The sequence below is a fragment of the Haemaphysalis longicornis genome, unplaced genomic scaffold (genome assembly GCF_048455015.1).
Source record: "Haemaphysalis longicornis isolate Haplotype H1 unplaced genomic scaffold, Haemaphysalis longicornis Haplotype H1 scaffold_5, whole genome shotgun sequence".
NCBI classification, from domain to species: domain Eukaryota; kingdom Metazoa; phylum Arthropoda; class Arachnida; order Ixodida; family Ixodidae; genus Haemaphysalis; species Haemaphysalis longicornis.
In genome coordinates, this window is record NW_027526385.1 from 71959471 (window position 1) to 71977818 (window position 18348).

At 50.7% G+C, this 18348-nt stretch overlaps 1 protein-coding gene across 1 annotated transcript; it reads right to left on the reverse strand.

Annotated features, from left to right (window-relative positions):
- Nucleotides 1–5959: 5959 nt before the first annotated feature.
- Nucleotides 5960–16903, reverse strand: LOC144139761 (uncharacterized). Its single transcript, XM_077672024.1, has 5 exons — nt 16868–16903; nt 15208–15270; nt 14122–14190; nt 7851–7940; nt 5960–6421 (listed from the first exon to the last, which is right to left on the reverse strand). The coding sequence occupies exons 1-5, from the start codon at nt 16901–16903 to the stop codon at nt 6221–6223; spliced, it is 459 nt and encodes a 152-aa protein (XP_077528150.1). The 3' UTR covers nt 5960–6220.
- Between the last annotated feature and the right edge of the window lie 1445 nt (nt 16904–18348).

Below are 18348 nucleotides of genomic sequence, written 5' to 3' on the forward strand. Positions count from 1 at the left end.
GTGCGTGGAAAGTTCGCGCACTTGTGTACGGAAGTGTGCGCATGCGCGTCTCTCCCCCGTACTCCTCTCCCTCGAACGCAGGCGGTGTGTATATAAGCGGCGGAGCGCGCGTTCGGAATTCAGTCAAGGGCGTCTTTGCTTGGCTTTCGCTTGACTTGACGGTTTGCTTGACGGCACCAAGCAATAAAGACAGACTTTAACTTTACACTCCTTGCCTTCGCTTCTCCTTCATTCAATAAATAAGAATAATAAAGACGAAACAACAATTAAGCATTCCCAAACCATACCCAATTACGCAACATTCACGCGATACCCCCACCACTCTGCGACGCAATTACTCGAGTTCCCCCCGTGGGAAGATGCGGGCGGTTTTTTTTTTTCGCCTTTTCGTGTCCATGTGGAGTAGAAAACCAAGCTCGCTGCCAAGCTGTCTTCCCCTTATCGTTAAAGGTCATTCTTCCATCCTCCTTTTTGGATTCACCCTATCTGCGTCAGTGCACGCACGTTACCGCACTTGTTGAGGTTATCTGTTCTATCCTACTTGAACTGAATAGGCCATAATGAACAGTACATTTTAATAAGTATTCCAAAAGTTTATTCTTTTAGATGCGACTGCATCTCATTCACTCGCCTTGTCCCTCCATACAGCGTTGTTGTTGTCCGTCCACACCACTCCCCCATTCTCCTCGCCGCGCGAGCTGCGCTCTCCGCCGCTCACTCCCTCTCCTCTCCGATAGTGAACACAATCTCGCGAGAGGCATTGGATTGGATTCGATTGGGTTGGCTTGGCTCGGCTTGGCTTGGCTTGGATTGGATTGGATTGGATTGGATTGGATTTGGATTGAATTGGATTAAAGTGGATTGTGTTGCGTCATAGCCGCGCCACGTTGCGTCATAACCGCGGTCGTTCCAGCACCGGCGTTCCGATTCAGCACCGGCACGTGCATAGACTTGATCTTCGCTGCAAATTGCACGGTGGTCCCGTTACTTCACCATCCACTACCCGTACACTTCAGCGACCACAAGGCCGTCATCGTTAACGTTACGCCGCGTGTTAAATAAAGAATACATCATAGGCGTTCCTCACGTTTCACGCAATTAGAGAATCAACCCAGCGGAAACACCAAGTGAACCCCCAAGATGCGTCGCATCTCCACAGGGTTCCCCTCGCGGGAAGGTGGGGTAATTTTCTAATAAAGAGTTTCTAATACATCACTTGTGACATGGGGAGTGTGTGAGTGAGATGTGTAAGGTCATGTTCTTTCGGACTGACGTACCCGCCGCAAGCGTTCGATTGCATGCGGAGAGCCTTACCCTTTTGGTTTAGTCATCCATGTTACACCCGGCCTGTCTCGATTATTGTGTAAGCCTATCATCCTAATAGATTGTTTACAACGTAGCAGTTGATAATTAGGCTTCAACAAGAAAAATTAGATAATTGGCCGAGTTCTGAATTTCGGTTCGCTGGAATCCACAGCCTACTGGAATTTTCAAGCCGGTAGTCTTTCTTGCGCTGGCCTGTCCATCTGTTCGCCCATCTGTCTGTCTGTCTGTCTGTCTGTCTATCTCTGTCTGTCTGTCTGTCTGTCTGCCTGCCCGTCCGCCCGTCCGTCCGTCCGTCCGTCCGCCCGTCCGTCCGTCCATCCGTCACTCGAACCAGCCTGGCCAGTGGTGACCCTGCACGCTAGTGGACAATTGAGCTGCGGGGAATTGACGGGCTTTTGGGGAGGGGAGAGCCAAGGGAGGAGAGGGGGCGTTGGGGAAGGGGAAGTTAGAAGAGGGAGAGGGTAAAGTGGTGGAAAGAATAGTTTCGGAGAGGAGACAGCGAGGGGAGGACTCGGAAAGTATGGTGTAGTATGGTGAGGTGAAGTAAAAGGAGAGAGATATATATATATATATATTTTATTCACAGGTAGAAAGTGAGGAGGAGTTCTAGGGAGCGCTGCGAGATTCAGAGGCCTCGGTCCAGGCTTCTGCTGACGGCTTCTTGAATGAAGTCAATCAGGCCCCGTTGCTCCTCTTCTCGTCTAGGTGAGGTCAGCCACTCTCTAGTGTATTGTTTTCTAATTTGGATGTATTGGGGGCACTGCCAAAGAATGTGGTCTTGGGTATTTGTGATTTTGCACTGTGAACATGATGGTAAGGGTGTTGTTTTGCCATATCTGAGTGCAGTTGGAGTCTAAGGGAATTTAGGGGAGGGAAATTTAGAAGGGAAAGGAAATTGGCGGTGGTGATGGGATTGGAAAAAAATATCGTTAAACTGGGAGAAAGGCATAGAAGAGGAAGTGGGATGTAGAAGCTTAGGAGAAAAAAGAGGGTGGACAGCGAAATGAAACAGAAATCGTGGTTTAACCAGGTTAAACTAGGTTTATCGCGCAAAAGCTCGGTTTTCGCGCCGAGAGCGTGCATTGAACGCGCACGCAATTGCAACGCAAGATAGAAAAACACAGGCTCTGCTCGGGGCAGACACCGATCTAGGCGGGAACGCGCAGTGGACTTCGAATCAGGCCGCACCCCGTCTTCGGATGTCTCGTCCCTTTACTCTTTTCCCATCTCCCTCTCCACACACAACCCGGGAAACGAACGAGCAATCAGACGCTTACACTGCGAAACCGCACGAGGCGCTGGCCTGACCTTGGCTGAGTTGAAGGTTATAGTGACGCTGCGAGGCGTTTGCAGGGTTTGTACCTGGAGTAATAGAGCTTTCGCTCTAAATAGTGCTGCGCTAAAGGGTGGAGTAGGAGGTGGAGGTGAAGGAAAGGAAGATGGCAAAGGAGTGCAGTAAGAAGGGGAAGGATTTTGAAGGGAATGATATGAAGGAGTAGGTGTAAGATCGTAGAGTACGAATATGAGTGGGAGGAAAAAGGGCGTGGATAAGCAGTGATGGTGGTCAGGTCATTAGAGAGAGAGGGACACAGACATGTTAAGAGGCTAATGTGAGTGCGTTCTTCCTCTTCATTGGCTACTTGGAACTTGTAGCCTCGTCAGTATACTCCACGGGATTTTGTGAAAGGTGACGTAGGTTTTTCTACCGTACGTAGCTGTCCGAGCATTCCCTTGGAGAAGACGCAGATACCCCAGCGCGCTAATCTCGCGATTTGGCTGCCTTAGTACGCCGCTGTATCATGTAACGTGGTATGGTAGTGGTACTGATAGTATAGGTAAAAAAAAGCCTGCTGGTTGAGTTATTTGCTTCGTTTCAGGTTCAACTGAAAGCAAAAAAGTAAAGATTGAAGCTGTTATGTTTTTACGGTTGCTTGGGTATAACCCCCCCTCCCACACACACACACACACACACACACACACACACACACACACACACACATCGCACCCACGCACACGTACGCACAACGGCTGCCATTAAAAAATAGAAATATCCAGAAATTGAATAATTAAAACATAATAAATATCTACAGCGCGAATAGAAACAAGGACACAAAAAGAGGACAGGACAAGCGCTCGTCCCGTCGTCTTTTTGTGTCCTTGTTTCTATTCGCGCTGTAGATATTTTTTTAAATGAACTACCAACTCACCCAACAGTACACTTTGTTATGAATCATTGAGACGGGTAGTTTGTTATGTAGCAGTAGTCGTCGTTATGTTACCGGTGTGATATCTATGTTCTGCGTAATAAATATGACCAGATTCACGAATGGGACGAAGTAATATTGTCGCTGAAGAAGAAAGTGTATGACAGCTGCATCTTACCCGTACCCACCTACGGGGCAGAAACCTGGAGGCTCACTAAGAGGGTTCAACTTAAATTGAGAACGACTCAGCGTGCAATGGAGCGGAAAATGATAGGTGTAACATTAAGGGACAAGAAGAGAGCGGAGTGGGTCAGGGAACAAACACGTGTTAAGGACATATTAGTAGAGATTAAGAAAAAGAAATGGACGTGGGCAGGGCATGTAATGCGAAGGCAAGATAACCGCTGGTCATTAAGGGTAACAGAGTGGATCCCTAGAGAAGGCAAGCGTTGCAGGGGGCGGCAGAAAGTTAGATGGGCAGACGAGATCAAGAAGTTTGCGGGGATAAATTGGTCACAGTTGGCACAGGACCGAGGTAATTGGAGAATAATGGGAGAGGCCTTCGCCCTGCAGTGGGCATAGATAGGATGATGATGATGATGGTGATGATGATGACATGAAGGGACACTAAAAGGTAGAAGCAAGTTGACCTGTATCGATAGATTACGGTGCCGAGAACCTAAATACACCGTTCTCGGAACTGCCAGTTGTATAATAAGAGAGAAAATGCCAGAAACGTTAAAACAGGGACGACACCCCGCACCCTTTTGGGTGCCACGGTGTGTGACGTCACATAAGTGGTGAACGGCGAGAGCTCATTGGAGAAGCATGGATGTTTTTTTCTGGAATAAACAGTTCTTAGGTGGTGGAGCACGTGAAATAGATGCAAACCAAAGCTTTCCGTGAGCTCATCGCGTCTAAAAAACACCGACTACCGATTTTATGCACTGCGAGGCGGGCCGCTTTCCTCAATATTCACTCGGCCACCATGCTTGCAGTTTTGTTTTGGGAAAGGATTGGTCCGCAACTAGCGAAGTCAATAACATACGACGTTGAGCGCCCGAGCTTCTACCAGTAATAAAAACCTACGGCGGTGAGCGCCCGAGCTTCTACAAGGAATACACCCGGCAGAACTCAGCTAAAGCCCCTTGATTAGAATTGGCAAAGGAACAAAAGGCACTGCAGGTGGTTAAGCGAGCCGCCCGAGCTTCAAATATTCCCTTCTCCGCGCACAGTGGAGGAGGAGGAAGAGGAGGCGGAGGGGAAGTAACAATTTGTTTAATATGTTGCTATCGGTGAAGTGCTCCCGGTTCGAACAAAATCGTCCATGAGATGAACTTACTGCGACTGGTCAGCTAACCGATTCGCCCGTTCGCCACGAGCCGCCGTTGATCATCCGTTAGGCGTGCGTCGCTCTGCGCGGGCAACGACGACTACTCAACACGGCTGCCTATTTCGCGCTACGGCATCGGGTTACCGGGACCCGACTACGCAGCTGAGAGCGGGTAGGGCGAAGAGGTTGGACCTCAGCGGAGCAAATACAGGCCCGCGGAACTAATTCACCTTACCGGAACGAATGCGCATCTGCCGAGTCGGGCCCCGCTACCCGCCGCAGTAGGCTTAGCGGACGGTGCCCGCTATGCTAAAGCTTTCTGGCTGTGATCGCCAGAAGAGGTGATGTAAAGGCGCAGCCTGAACGGCGCCAGCCGGGAGCCCAGGACGCCGCGCTTGATATTCGAAACGGTGCTTTTTGCTCTAGAAGCGGCTTCACCGCAGCTCTCAATGCTCGCAGCCGGCTCGATGGGGTCTGTGACGCCGGAGTATGCAAGCACACCGGCCGCTCGAGCATCTAAACGCGTTTCTCATTCCGTCGGCGAAAAATCAGTCCAAGCCAGCCTGCTTGGCCAGAGTAACCACCGCCGCGCCGCGCCGCCGCCGGTAGCTGGTTTGCTCGCGCCGCTCCGCGACGCCGCCCAAGTCCCCAGAGTGGGCACGCCGCCGGGGATTCGCTCCTATTGTGTGACGCAATGACTATGGCACGAAAAAATAAAAGGGAAGCGAGCGAGAGAAACGCCAGCTAAAGTTTATGTGCTCGTTTCTCAGCAAATAACGCGTTCTTGCTCGTCGAACGAAAGCCGAGAGAGCTATAAAGCGTATGATCTTTCAGCTAAAACTAAATTTCATTCAGCCTTTAGTGTCCCTTTAAGCCTACTACAGATAGTCGCAAGACGCCGCCTTGCCGTACGCACATCGAACAGTGGCAGCTTAATAATGCTGTCGAAATAAACACCCCGAGTGGCGTGATGTTTACTGTAGAAGGTATCGTCCTCACGCACAGCGGAAACCACAAAACCCAGAATTGACAACACATTTTATTCGCTGATTATTTTTTAAGAAAACTAAAACGACGTGCACATAACTGGGTTCGGATTGCTCTTATGATGGGGGGCCATCAGTGAAAATAATGCTAAAAATTCCCATTTATCTGAGGAATAACTTTAAACTTTTCTAACATCGAAGTAAAAAGATTGTCAGGGCGTAGAAAAAAAGTTATGAAACGCGAGGGCCGGGTGCTCTCGGGTCCGCACGTCTAGTCGGTCTCTTGTGTCTCCTGTCCGCAGTCCTGCCGGAAAGCCTCTGCTGGCGGCAGTCGTGGTCCTTGTGGAGCCCCCTTTGCCTCGAAATGCTTGTTAAGGCGCCTGTAGTTGCCGCTGTGAGTACTCGCTGACCGATGAACTGCGCCTCCTGGTGGCCGGGTCGCCCAAGTCGAAGGACTGGTTGCCTTCATTCGTACCCACAAGGGGACGCTGCATCGCTTGTACTTCGTGCGCGACCGCAAGGCACATCACGTAGCCCAGGCAAAAGAGGAACGTCGATGCCCAGAACGCATTCTGCACGACGCGAGAGAGAAGACGTGTATTGGCCTGGATCGAGGCTACTCTACTCCGCCGTGCTGTGTCAGGACATCTACGGACACTTTAAGAAATCGCCGCTGGTGAGTTTAACCCTAACGCCCCAGAACGTGACCTTGTGTGCGAACGTCACCTTAAGGTGAATGACGAGGTTCAGAATGCTGGTCGTTTCTGCGCTTAGACAACAGCGCAAGGTCTGCACGTACAGCCTCCCAAATTTTTGATAATATAGCGGAGGCGACAACCGATCGACATGTCAGCGTCTTATCACGGTGTTCACCGGCGAAAACAGCGAGAGTACGCGCACGCGCATAGAACTATCTGCTCTGTGCTGCGTCGTCTGCTCCGCTGTTCTCCTCAGTGCAAGACACCCCCTGTAGGAGGGTTGCAGGCTGGGCTAGTTGGAATTTAGACATTCTTGGATAAAACCAGCGCGAATTCAGACGAAGACGAAGGAAGTAACCAGCGGCTGTCCTTGTGGTTACTTCCTTCGTCTTCGTCTGAATTCGCGCTGGTTTTATCCAAGAACAGCCCCTGTGTTGTTTTCTTTTAAGGCCCTTTCGGTAGCGCCAAAGGTAGCTAAACAGCGTGGGGCACAAGATTTCATTTTTATCAGATTTTTTATTGATCGCATTATATCGCGCAGCGGCCTGAGGCCATTCCGGCCAAAAAAAAGCCGTCCTGTTCTACTTTTATTTATCTTTCCAGTGGCATTCTTCATGCTGTGCGGGGCAAGTAATCCGGAAGAAAAATCAAACACGCGTTTTATATGCGCATGCGCTTCATATAACCACGGTTTCTGGTGAACATAGTCATTCAGATGCAGTGGCAGGGGGTGTACTACTCTCAAGGAAACAGCGTAGCAGACGACACTCATACAGCAGATAGCGCTATGCGCGTGCGCGTACTCTCGCCAATTTCGCTGCTGAACACCATCATAAGGGGCTGACATGCCGATCAGTCATCGCTCCCGCTATATTATTAAAAATTTGGGAGGCTGTAACCTGCTGTCCCAGCGCAGAGCCTATATTTTCAGTGTGACGTCAGCGTGACGGCAGTGTGACGTCACCACAACTTTTAATGCAGCCGCCACCAATGGCGCGTGGTGTTCTTTCATCAAGCTGAAGCTACAGAATCCCGCTTAACAAAGACTTCGTCCTAAGCTATACTTCATTAAAAGTGTGGAGACTCGCTTCATTTGCACTGCAGTGATTTACGTGAAACACATCGCAGAAAGCGATATTTCCAATTATTACACACAGCAACCTGCACAACGCCCCTGCAGATAAGAGACCGGCTTATCCGCGTCATCGCACGTGCCTATCTTACCCTGTTTGAGCAGTACCAAAACAGGTTTGTGAGCTCATACCCCACAAAAGAGGTATTCTTGGTGTCTTCGTATACGAACCATGGAGTTGACAATCTTGCCGCAAGCGATGTTGGTGGAGAAGTTGTACGCCTGGCTCAGGTAGGCGCACCGGCCAATCTGCTTCTTCACCTGCACAAGTAACGCGGGTGAGGCAGCGACGTCACCGTTTCATAGAAATTTCATATGCTCATAAAACGAGTCTTTGTAGCATAAAGTGATGCCACTCAGTGCAAGAGTGCAGAACAAAGAGTCGAGAAACTGTGTTCGCTGGGCTTACAGTGTACTCTCGTGGTTACGAAGTGTAAGCAGAAGTGCATTCGACCTCAACTCCTCCTGCGCATGCTGCCATGTAGCGAACGTGCAACAGGCTCAGTGCCGAAATGCATTTCCAGATCTGCTATAACTTCCTAACAGAGAGTAAAGCAGGCCTGAAAATCGGTCTCAGCAGCGCGCTTGCAGGATGCTCAGTGCCACAGCGCATGCGCGCACGGGCATCAGGACGTGCGCGCACGCTGTAGCACAGACCGGCTACCTGGTGCTACATCGAGTAAATGGAGCTTTCAATAGCTCCCCGTACCACACGAAGTACAACCGGTTATACCCAATTGCAACAGTACAAAAACAGGCCAACCGGCAAAGAGAATTTTGTCCACACGAAGGTGGAGAGAAATTAACGGGAAAGACTTTCTTGCGACCCACCGCCAGGGGGACGAGCCCGGGGGGACCCCCCTTGTCCCCCCTAGGAAAAAGCCGGATAGGGTGGGTTGCTGGGAACGGGAACTTGGACATCGGAATGGGTTATGGGAAAAAGGGTGGGAATGAGGGAAGCAATTTTGCTCAAATCCTTTTGTCTGACTCTCTTCCAAGACTGATTGCTCAGCGAGGGCATCAGACAGTGCCAAATTGCCAAATATGCGGCCCCTGCCACGGGTTACCGCTCACCCATAGGGTCCGATAACTGGGCCCCAACTGTCGGAGACAGGAAATACCCTATTTAGTGGCGACGGTCGGGCCGCTTGCGAGAGAGAAATCTTGCGAGAGAGAAATCTTGTCCCGGGGGAGTTGTTTCAGTCACACCTGCATCTTCTTGGTACCAAAAGAAGTGTGTTACCACTTCGCTCTCTGGGAAAAATTGGGTTCCCACCTCGAACTTTGGTAGCCATTTTTTTCGGATTTTGAAAGACTTTTTATGCGAGTGCCGATTTATCGCGAGTCAAGCCTAACGGGCGCTTGACCTAGCTGCTGAGCGTAGGCGTGTCCCGGCAAGGTGGCCGACCTTCCGACGCTCCAGCTGCGAGGTTTTTCAATAAAATGGCGTCCGCCATGCGTGTAGAGGTGAAGGGAGTGAAGGGAGTGGAAATCCAGCCAGATCAAATGTTCAAGGCTCTCGTATGACGAGTCGCCGGGGAAAAGAAGACTCAAGCGAAGCCGCGAGAACTAAACCTAACTACGACCAAGCCGCAGCCGGACGTCGGCGGTGGCGAAGAGGGCATTCACAGCCTGAATAATTTCAAGAGCAGGCTGCTTCAAGCAGCAAGAATGCCAGAATTACCGAGGGACGATATCAAGATCGTCATGAGACCCAGGGGAGGCCTGGATGTCAGCTAAGTCTCAAGGTTCGAGATGAGCAGAGCCATCGTCCCCGCAGCGAACGTGAGCGGAGAAGAAGCGAGGCAAGACGTGATATGCCCGAACAAGCAACAAAATATTATAATCATCAGCACCCCGAGAAGGCAGAACGCCGACCGATACGCGGCGGTCAGTAACCTCACCATCTACGGAGCCAAACACGAGGTTAGTGCATATAAATGCCCCCCCCCCCCTTCCACGGCACCGTAAAGGAGGTGATCCGAGGAGTCCCGCTGACGGACTCAGCTCAGGAAATCAACGACTCCATCGTGCACGAGTATAACCCCACAGCACTGCAAGCCAACCGCATAGGCAAGCCTATGTCGGTGGTCATAGCGTTCCAAGGCCCCAAGGTACCGAACTACGTAAAGTACGGCAACATGCTGGTCGAGTGCTCGCTATACCGCAAGCAGATCGACATGAGCTACTAGTGCAGCCGCCTCGGCCACCGCATGGATGTATGCCCAAACTCAACGAACCGGATATGCCGCGCCTGCGACGTACAGAACCCCGACGCAATTCACAAATGTAAGCCCAAGTGCAGCTTCTGCGGGGGCGACCACCTAACCGTGGACAAAGAATGTAAAGCAAGGTACAAGACGCCGTACGTAGTACGCAAGCGAAGATAGGAACGCCACAGAGCAAAATAAGAGTTGCAACCGCGGTGTGACGGGTCGTCGTTCGGACGCCGAGGCCGCTCCCTGACCAGGAGAAGGAGAAGCGCGAGCGCAGCGAGGAGTGATTCGAGAGCGACAGCACCTGCCCGCGACGCCATTGCAACAGGGATCCGCAGACGCGAGTCGCGTTCGAGGTCCAAGTCGAAGACCAAGGGGAACGCCGCGGAGAAACAGGTGGGCTGGGCGGCTTGGGCTCCCGTCGCTCTTACCAGCAGCAACTTCCCTCCCCTCGTCCCCACCCCTCCCACCACCCCTCCTAGTGGCGAGAAATGTAAGCAATGCTCAGACCTCAAGCAAATGATAGAGAGGCAGAATCAACGGATCAGAGCGCTAATGGAGCGTGTCGAGGCGTTAGATAAATCCAAGAACGGTAACAACAGCAGTAGTGGTAACAACGGGGACGCCAATGAGGTCAAGAGAAAGGTAGCCAAAAGGGACACCCTCCAGCCGTCGCCACCGGTGGCGTCAGAGCCGGAGGCACCGCCGACAACAGCAGTAGTACCAATGGACGAAGAGAAGGCTGGAGAAGCGGCCGTCGTTACACCCGCTGATACTACCGCCACTCCCACGATGCAGACGGTCATGAACGTGTTGTCGCAGCTCACCAACCAAGTAGCGCACATTTCCAACCAAGTAACTCAAGTAGGCAACCTAACTGCAAGTAGGCAACCCAACCACAAGAGTGGGTAACCTTGAAGAAAAATACAACCGGTTATCCAACAGAATGTCGACATTCGACGCGAAACTCAGACACGCCACGGTAATTAAGAAGAAAACGACTCGATTAGCACTGAGAGGCAGGCCACGAGAAGTTACCACCGCGAAAAACAATGCTACCACCCAACATGCAGAAGAATACTAAGGGCAACCAGAAATGCGACCACGACATTAATTCAATGGAACTGCAGGGGCGTAAGACACAAGGTCGGGGAGGTTAATCTGCGGTACGAGGTCCTTCATGCCACGGGTTAAGACATAAGGGTTTTAGGCGCCGAAACCTAGTCATGTCGTAGTGGACGGTTACCGATTAATTTTGATGGGGATCTTATGACAGCCGGAGTCTCGACACGTAGGCGTTGTTCGCCTCCATCAAAAAAAACGTTACCATCCATTCCTAAAGAAAGTTGAGACAAGCGCAGAAGCTTTCTCACATCAAAGCTGCGCCAAAGTGCGTCAAAAAGTTCGCTAAAAGTGCGTGCAACCTTCACTGAAAGCGCGTGGTGCAATCGATCGTGAAACCTTCAAAGACCGAAATCGCAAAACAGAGAACCAATAACCCATGCGACGGCTTTTCGTGCACTAAGTAAACGCATCTACGAACGACCAAAATGTATACCGATACGTGGTTTATGAGATAAAGGTGTATTATTGTGCTCCTTATTCTTCATGATCGATGTTTTCAAAATGTTGTCTTATCCTGAACCGTTTTTTTATTCGTGGTTTCCAAGCAACCGTTTAGACACAATGGAAGCCCGGCTTCACGCACGCACGGTGTATCCAAAGATCTTATCAGATCTTTTCGGTCGGCCAAACGGTCTACGGAGGAATGCATTAGTTTTTTGACAGGACCCCATCGGTCCCACTAAGAAATCCTCCCTTTAAAAAATCGATTTTGTAGAATTCAAATTTGGCGCCCTTCGAAGGCCACCTCATAGTGTCTACAATGGCAGAAAGAGGGCGCCAGGAGTCCGCTAGAAGTAGGAGTTCCTGTATAAACATCCCCCTCGCGAGGGGCACGATCAAATGCAGAGCATTTCCGGGGGCGCACGACGTTAAGTAGTTTGCGTTACGTTAATGTAGTTGCACTTGGGGCAACTGCTGACGAGAGAGCGCAGCAGTAATTTGAATGAGTTAGCGATATAAGGCGCGTTCACAGCGTCCCGTTCTGTGTCGGCTTTGTGGCGCAGTCGGTAGAGCACCATGCACATTGCGTTCCGCCCGCAGGGTCGAGGGATCGAAACCTGGCGCCGGTTAGTATTTTCTTTTATATAGTGCAGGTGGAGGGGTGCGGACAAGGACGGTGCGGACTACGACGGGACAACGCGGGTGACATCGTGAGTTACTGAAATGCTCTGCATTTAAAAACCACCGGAGCGGCCGGGATTGAACCCGAATCTTTAGGTTCAGCTGGACAACGCCTTACAGGCTCCCTCCGCGCCATGTTCGCCCCAAACTCAAGGGGCTGAGCCCAAGGACACGGGTTCGATTACCGGCCGGGGCGGCCGTTTTTATGATGGAGGCGACAAGCAAAAACGCCCGTGTGTTCGAGATTTCGGAGCACGTTAAAGTTCCCCAGGTGGTCAAAATTAATCCGGAGCCCTCCACTACGGCGCGCCTCATCGCCAGCGTTGCGTCGGCACGTTATGCCTTATAATCAATCATCAACCAGGGGTAAGGGCTGAGTATCACCTGGCGGATTTGCAAGCATTGTCCAGTTAGTCCATATGCTTTGTTGCAATGTTATTTCTTTTTTTTTTCTCATACATATTGCTTATCTTTCCGTGCAAGGTCCATTCCATCACCGCCTTTCGTTCCTTAGTTGACGTACGCCGTGCAGGAAGTATTGGTATTGTAGCTTTCGGGAAACGGAACTCCACCTACGTCGCTGCTCTAGACGCTGCCCCCGCTATAACAACGGTGGGCTGTGACCTGTCTCTGAATACCGGTTTTCAAGAAATTACAAGGCCATCTCTTGCATTGTGAACAAGCGTCTTCAAACGGGTATACCTCGCCTTCAGCCTAGAAATGTCGATAACTACATGCTCCGTTCTCCAAAGCATTCACTCTGATTTTGGCTCAACGCCGGGCATGCCCAGAAGAGATCAATTCATGTTTCCATTCATGGACGAACATGCAAGCGTTCGTCTGGATGTCTGCTCCTAGTTCCTGTACACACATTGAGAAGGCTGCCGTTCGCAACAAATAGTCTGTACTGAGATGTCATTCGGGCGGGGCGGCCTAACTGGGAGAGGCGATATAAAACTCCAAACATACACTCCCTTCTTTCCGGCCCGATTGATCGCCCTGGCACAACCGTCAGCAGAAAAATACGGCATGCGGACAAACCTGGACTTGATACAATTCACAACGGCTTGCAGGATATTTTACGATCTAATTCGTTGAGGCCGTGTAAATGTGTACGAAACTAAATTTATTTGCTTCTCGGCGGACTCTTCATTCAGATGTATACTTGGGATATTCCGTTTTTGAAGATGAGTATGGCCTAACAAGAAGCGATGGTTTCGGCCAGGAGTATTGCAGTAGATACAAAATTATTTCGTTGCAGAGCACTGCGCAATCTCCGGTTCAAATCCCATGCAATCACGCATGTATTTTTTCTTTACCCTTTAAAGCGGTGTCCATTTTTCTGACCGGACAACAACAACAACAACGACGACGACGACGACGACGACCAACAATTTTTCGGTCGTCGGCGCTTTTTCGGGGAATGCAGCACTTAAACAGACAATGCAACACTTCTTTTAACTTTTTCTAAATCTTAAATGCTTCAGAACGTACTCAACAGACACATCCATTCTTTAAAATACGGGCTTACAAACTACCTCAGCCAACAATTGCTGCTCTAGGCTCATCCGATAACTTTGAAACTCGCTCAACAGTTTCAACTCGCTCTCTTTCCCGAGTCTTGGCGTTTTTCAACTGCTGGAATTACGTCATCACACCGGTGCACCGGCTATTGGCGGGCTTTCCTTCAGTTGCAGAAATGAACGCATTCGGTAGCCACTTTAAAAACAAAGCCACAAAAGCAAAGGAGAAACGGGAGTCGTAGCTGCTGCGACGGGCAAATCACGCAGTGCCGCTCCGTGCTGGCGATAACTGTAGCTTTTGCAGTGCTTACAGACGCGGAAGAAAGAGCGAAAGCGTTCATCGAAGTGTTGCAGAGTCCTTTTAGGGTTGTCGCCTTACAACTCAACTTCTGTGGACGTAGTGTGACAATAGTATGCAGGAATAAAGCAGGGCTTTTGTGGCTGCTCGGCTCTTACCGCGTTGCGCAGGTTCGTGTTAACCTCATTCGAGATGGTTTCCGCTCTCTGGTTCAGACACACGGCTGACTGCAAAGAAAACAGGCAATATGTATATCGGTACGTACTCTTTTAACAAGGCTACATTGCCAATTTTGCACCGGTGAAATAAATAAAAGGGGTTCCTCGAGTACTACGAAGACAAGATACAACCTCATCTCATATAAGAAGATAAAGCTATATTTTGATAACTCATTCCACTCTCATCCAGCCCCGAAACACGTATTTTAAGCAGAACAGAAAGGACCAGGGGCGGTATTCTCGTAACTGTCGGACACGTTTTGAAAACGTCCCTTTCGCGCTCGTTCCTCGTGACGTACTTCCGGTTAAGTAGTGGGCGTTAACAGTGGGTTTGTTGCGCTTGCGTTACGTCACTTCCGGTTGTTTGCTTTTAGCCAATCAGGGTTTGCCAAAAGGGACACTTTTGAAAGGGACGCAAAAGGAACAAAACTCTAGAATACCGCCCCAGAAGTGTTGAAAAACTTTCAAATTTTGGCGGCACGACGTCACTCGGCATGCAACAGGAGAAATCATTAACAAGGTTATCGTTTTGTTATTTGCACGCTAGCGCTGAAAGTGGTTAAGTCAAAGGGAGACAATGCACCACTACAATCGCGCCACGGCGACGTTGGTCAGCGGACGCCAAGGGAAAATACAAGTCCTCGTCACGCCGTGAGGGCAAGTTAATTGAGGTAGTGGCAGCTGAGTCACAACTGCTTCAATCTGGCTTTCTCAACCCCCAGCTTACGCATTGGAAGCACGCATTGAAATTCACACCTCCCCATTTGCGACAACTCAGTCTATTCAAGGAACCGAATTTGTATTTTACCTCCATAACCCCTTTGAGCGAAAGCTATAGAAGCGTTATTACTCCTTTAATTCAACGTAAGTATTCCATCCTCCACGCAGGTAAGCTACAGCTCAGAACGTTGTGAAGAAAATTTGGGGACCAATTCAACACTTCCCGCCCGAGTTTCTGAGGGGACGGTGCTGGCGGGACGTCCGTGAGAAATTATCAATATACACAAAGTGATGAATGTAGCTTACGGGAGAAGTGTTCAACCCTTGCCGCACCTGTTCCAACGTGGCCAGCAGGGCAACGGACTTATTCTGGGTCAAGAAAATAAAACGCAACAAAGATTTTTTTAGCCGCAACTCAGCGTAACCAGCCCAGTGTTCACGGCAATGCATCCCATTAAACATGCTTGTAAGGTAAACCTTCGTTGTAGCAACATTTTTGCGAGAGGATACTTGATTCGTTATAACCAATACTCCGTCACAAACAATGACGAATTTCCGTATATTCTCTGCAGTGTCATCATCGGGGAACCAGGCAGCCCACTCGGCTGCACGGGAGTGTATAACCTCTAGACCTCCGCTGCTAATGCCCTACTTGGATCCTCCACCTTCTGGGTCATCACCGCTAGCAATACAGTTTCTACGGCACAAAAAAGAAAAAAAAAACTTAGCAGTGGCTTAACTCCGCTATGCCAGAATATACGTAGCGTTAGCTAACGTTTAGCTGGTTATTCTTAGCTTTCCTGGTTGTCTAGGATTAGCTTGTTTTTATCATGCTTACGGCTACTTCAATTACGCACACACGGTATACGCATTATGTGACACGTGTATATTTACGGTATTTTAGATGCAAAGCATCTTTTGCTCGGGGCTATGTCCATTGTCCGTTGGCGTCCGCACCTCTCCGCCTCATCCCCCTCTCCGCGCCAGCTGTGCGATAATGCGCTTCTCACTCCGTCCTTGTCTCCACGCCAGCTGCGTGAGAGAGCGCTACTCCCTCCGTTCTCCTCTCCACGCCAGCTGTGCGATAGGGCGCTGCTCCTTCCGTCCCCCTCTGCACGATAGTTGCGCGACAGCGCGCGCATGCGCGCCTCTCCCTCCGTCCTCCTCTTCGCGCCAGCGCTATATATAACCGCGTGCACGCGCCGCTGCCTCAGTTGCTTCGTCGGATGAGTCTCGCTCCGGCGTCTGATGAGTACCGACAGTCCTGCTAGCGAATTGGCTGACACAAGTTCAATCAGCATCAGTCAACCAGTTGGACCGTTTGTCAGAAGGGAACCCTGAGGTGATGCGAAGCATCGCGGAGTTTCCAACAATGATCACGCGATGTGGGTAACCAACGCAAGTGAAAATAAAGGGAACTCCGCGATGCTTTGCATCACCTCAGGGTTCCCCTGGGGAAGATGGTGTAATTTTTTTGCTATCAAGCGGCTCCGGCACAGCGTCAGACTTGGCTACTGCGCAACGGAGGCGCATAACTGGGCACGCGCCGGTGCCAGTGCGTCTGCCGCGGCTATGACGTCACTCCTCTGGAATGCGCAGACCGGCGAGGCACGCGAGCGGCGGCGGCTCCGGCGCGCCAGCTGTGTGTCGTGTGACGTCACTGCTCCTTGCGCATGCGCAGCACGGCTTTCCAGGAGCCACGCGAAACTGCTCAACCTCGGCCAGTGTAGCTCACGCTACAAAAAAGACTTCCTAAAGGCCGCCACTCCAACCGGCTTTTTATACGCTCTGCCCCCGCTCCAAATATCAGCCGAAATTTTCATGGCAATGCTAGCCTTACTTGAGGGACCTACCGTAAATGGTACACCCCGCTTCTGCCGCCTCGATGTACATTCCGCGCCTCCTTCATAACCGCCCATTTCCAGCAGCTAATTTGGCACTGTCCAAAATTCGCGCTCTACCGAACCTCCAGGCCTCCTCCCAATACCTCCTCCTTATCCATCGACTCTCACACGCTGGAACCCTCCATGCTGGCTTTAATTGGACCCTCTTCCCTAGAAAGCGGTTTAGTGCGAGCAGTTTAGAGCCGTGAGCCTGCTCTCCTCCCGCCACGCGGCCTCTCCCGCCCTTTCAAGGAGCCCACCTGTTTTGGTTCGAACTGTCCACCTTCAAGACGTCCCAATCCACAAACGCCCCATCTTCTACTCCCACTTCCTCAGTTGACGGAGATTCTTCCTTCCACAATAAACAATATCTCTATCTCTCACCCCAGGCTGCGGAGGAAGGCGTGGAGTACTGCCCGCTTATCACTTTCAGAGAAATCACGCAGCACTACCGGCTAGAAAGACAGACACTCCCTCCACCTCATCCTAACCTCTCTAAGGAGCAGCAGACAGTATTTCGCCTCATTCAATCTGGATCCTTCCCCCACCCAACACGGCTACACCTCATGTTCCCGGAGCAATACTCGGCCGAATGCAAATTTTGTAAAAAACCAGGATCACTCCGCCACATAGTTGGGGAGTGCGACTTCAGCTCAGAAAATCCACCCCTCCTCCATCCCCCCACCCCCTCTTTTATAGAGCAATGGGAGATTTTGATGTCCAGCTCCTCGTTGGCGACCCAGCTATCGCTGGTCGACCGGGCGCAGGCGGCCATGACATCATATGGGCTCCAGTGAATAAGGAACCACTCCCAATTTAGACGCTCAATAAATGTATTCTCTCTCTCTCTCTCTCTCTCTCTCTCTCTCTCTCTCTCTCTCTCTCTCTCTCTCTCTCTCTCTCTCTCTCTTCGTCGTCACAACATGAGGAAAAGTATGCGCACCAGTTTTGCAAAGGTGTGCTACTATAGGTAGCGCGAGCAGAGTGCAAAGCTGAGCAAAGGAAATGTTGCACTTTCGCCCGCCCGCAGGCGATATGAAACATCAATGTTCCCTTTCCCTAGCTGCGCACTGTCTAATGTCAATCGGGCAGAAAGACTGCTGCACTGCGCAAAGGCGAAAGCCAACCCCCGGAATGTGCGTACTTGTAACCTTTAATGCTTTTCTTCAAAAATGGTCGCACCCCTGGAGAGTGTAAATACTTGAGAACTGTAACCATCAATAGCTGCTCGGTGGGTGAGCCGTTGGCTTCTGGCCAAAAGGCTGCCGATTCGATCCCCACACCCGGCCGCCGCTTTTCTGGTGCAAATGAAAAACTTAAACTTCCATGTGTGGAGATTTTGGCGCACGTAAAGATGATCCCCAGGCGGTCTAAATTGCTCTGCCGCCCTTCAATATACGCCCGGCCTCATAGCACCGGAGTTGCTTCAGGGAATAAAACGCGCTAATATTATCTGACAAGTGTGTTTCCACAGGCCCAGCGCTTGGTTTGAGATTATTCCGAGCCGAGTTCCCACACGAACCAGTTATGCTCTTTATTGCTGCATTCAGCCATCGAATAAGCG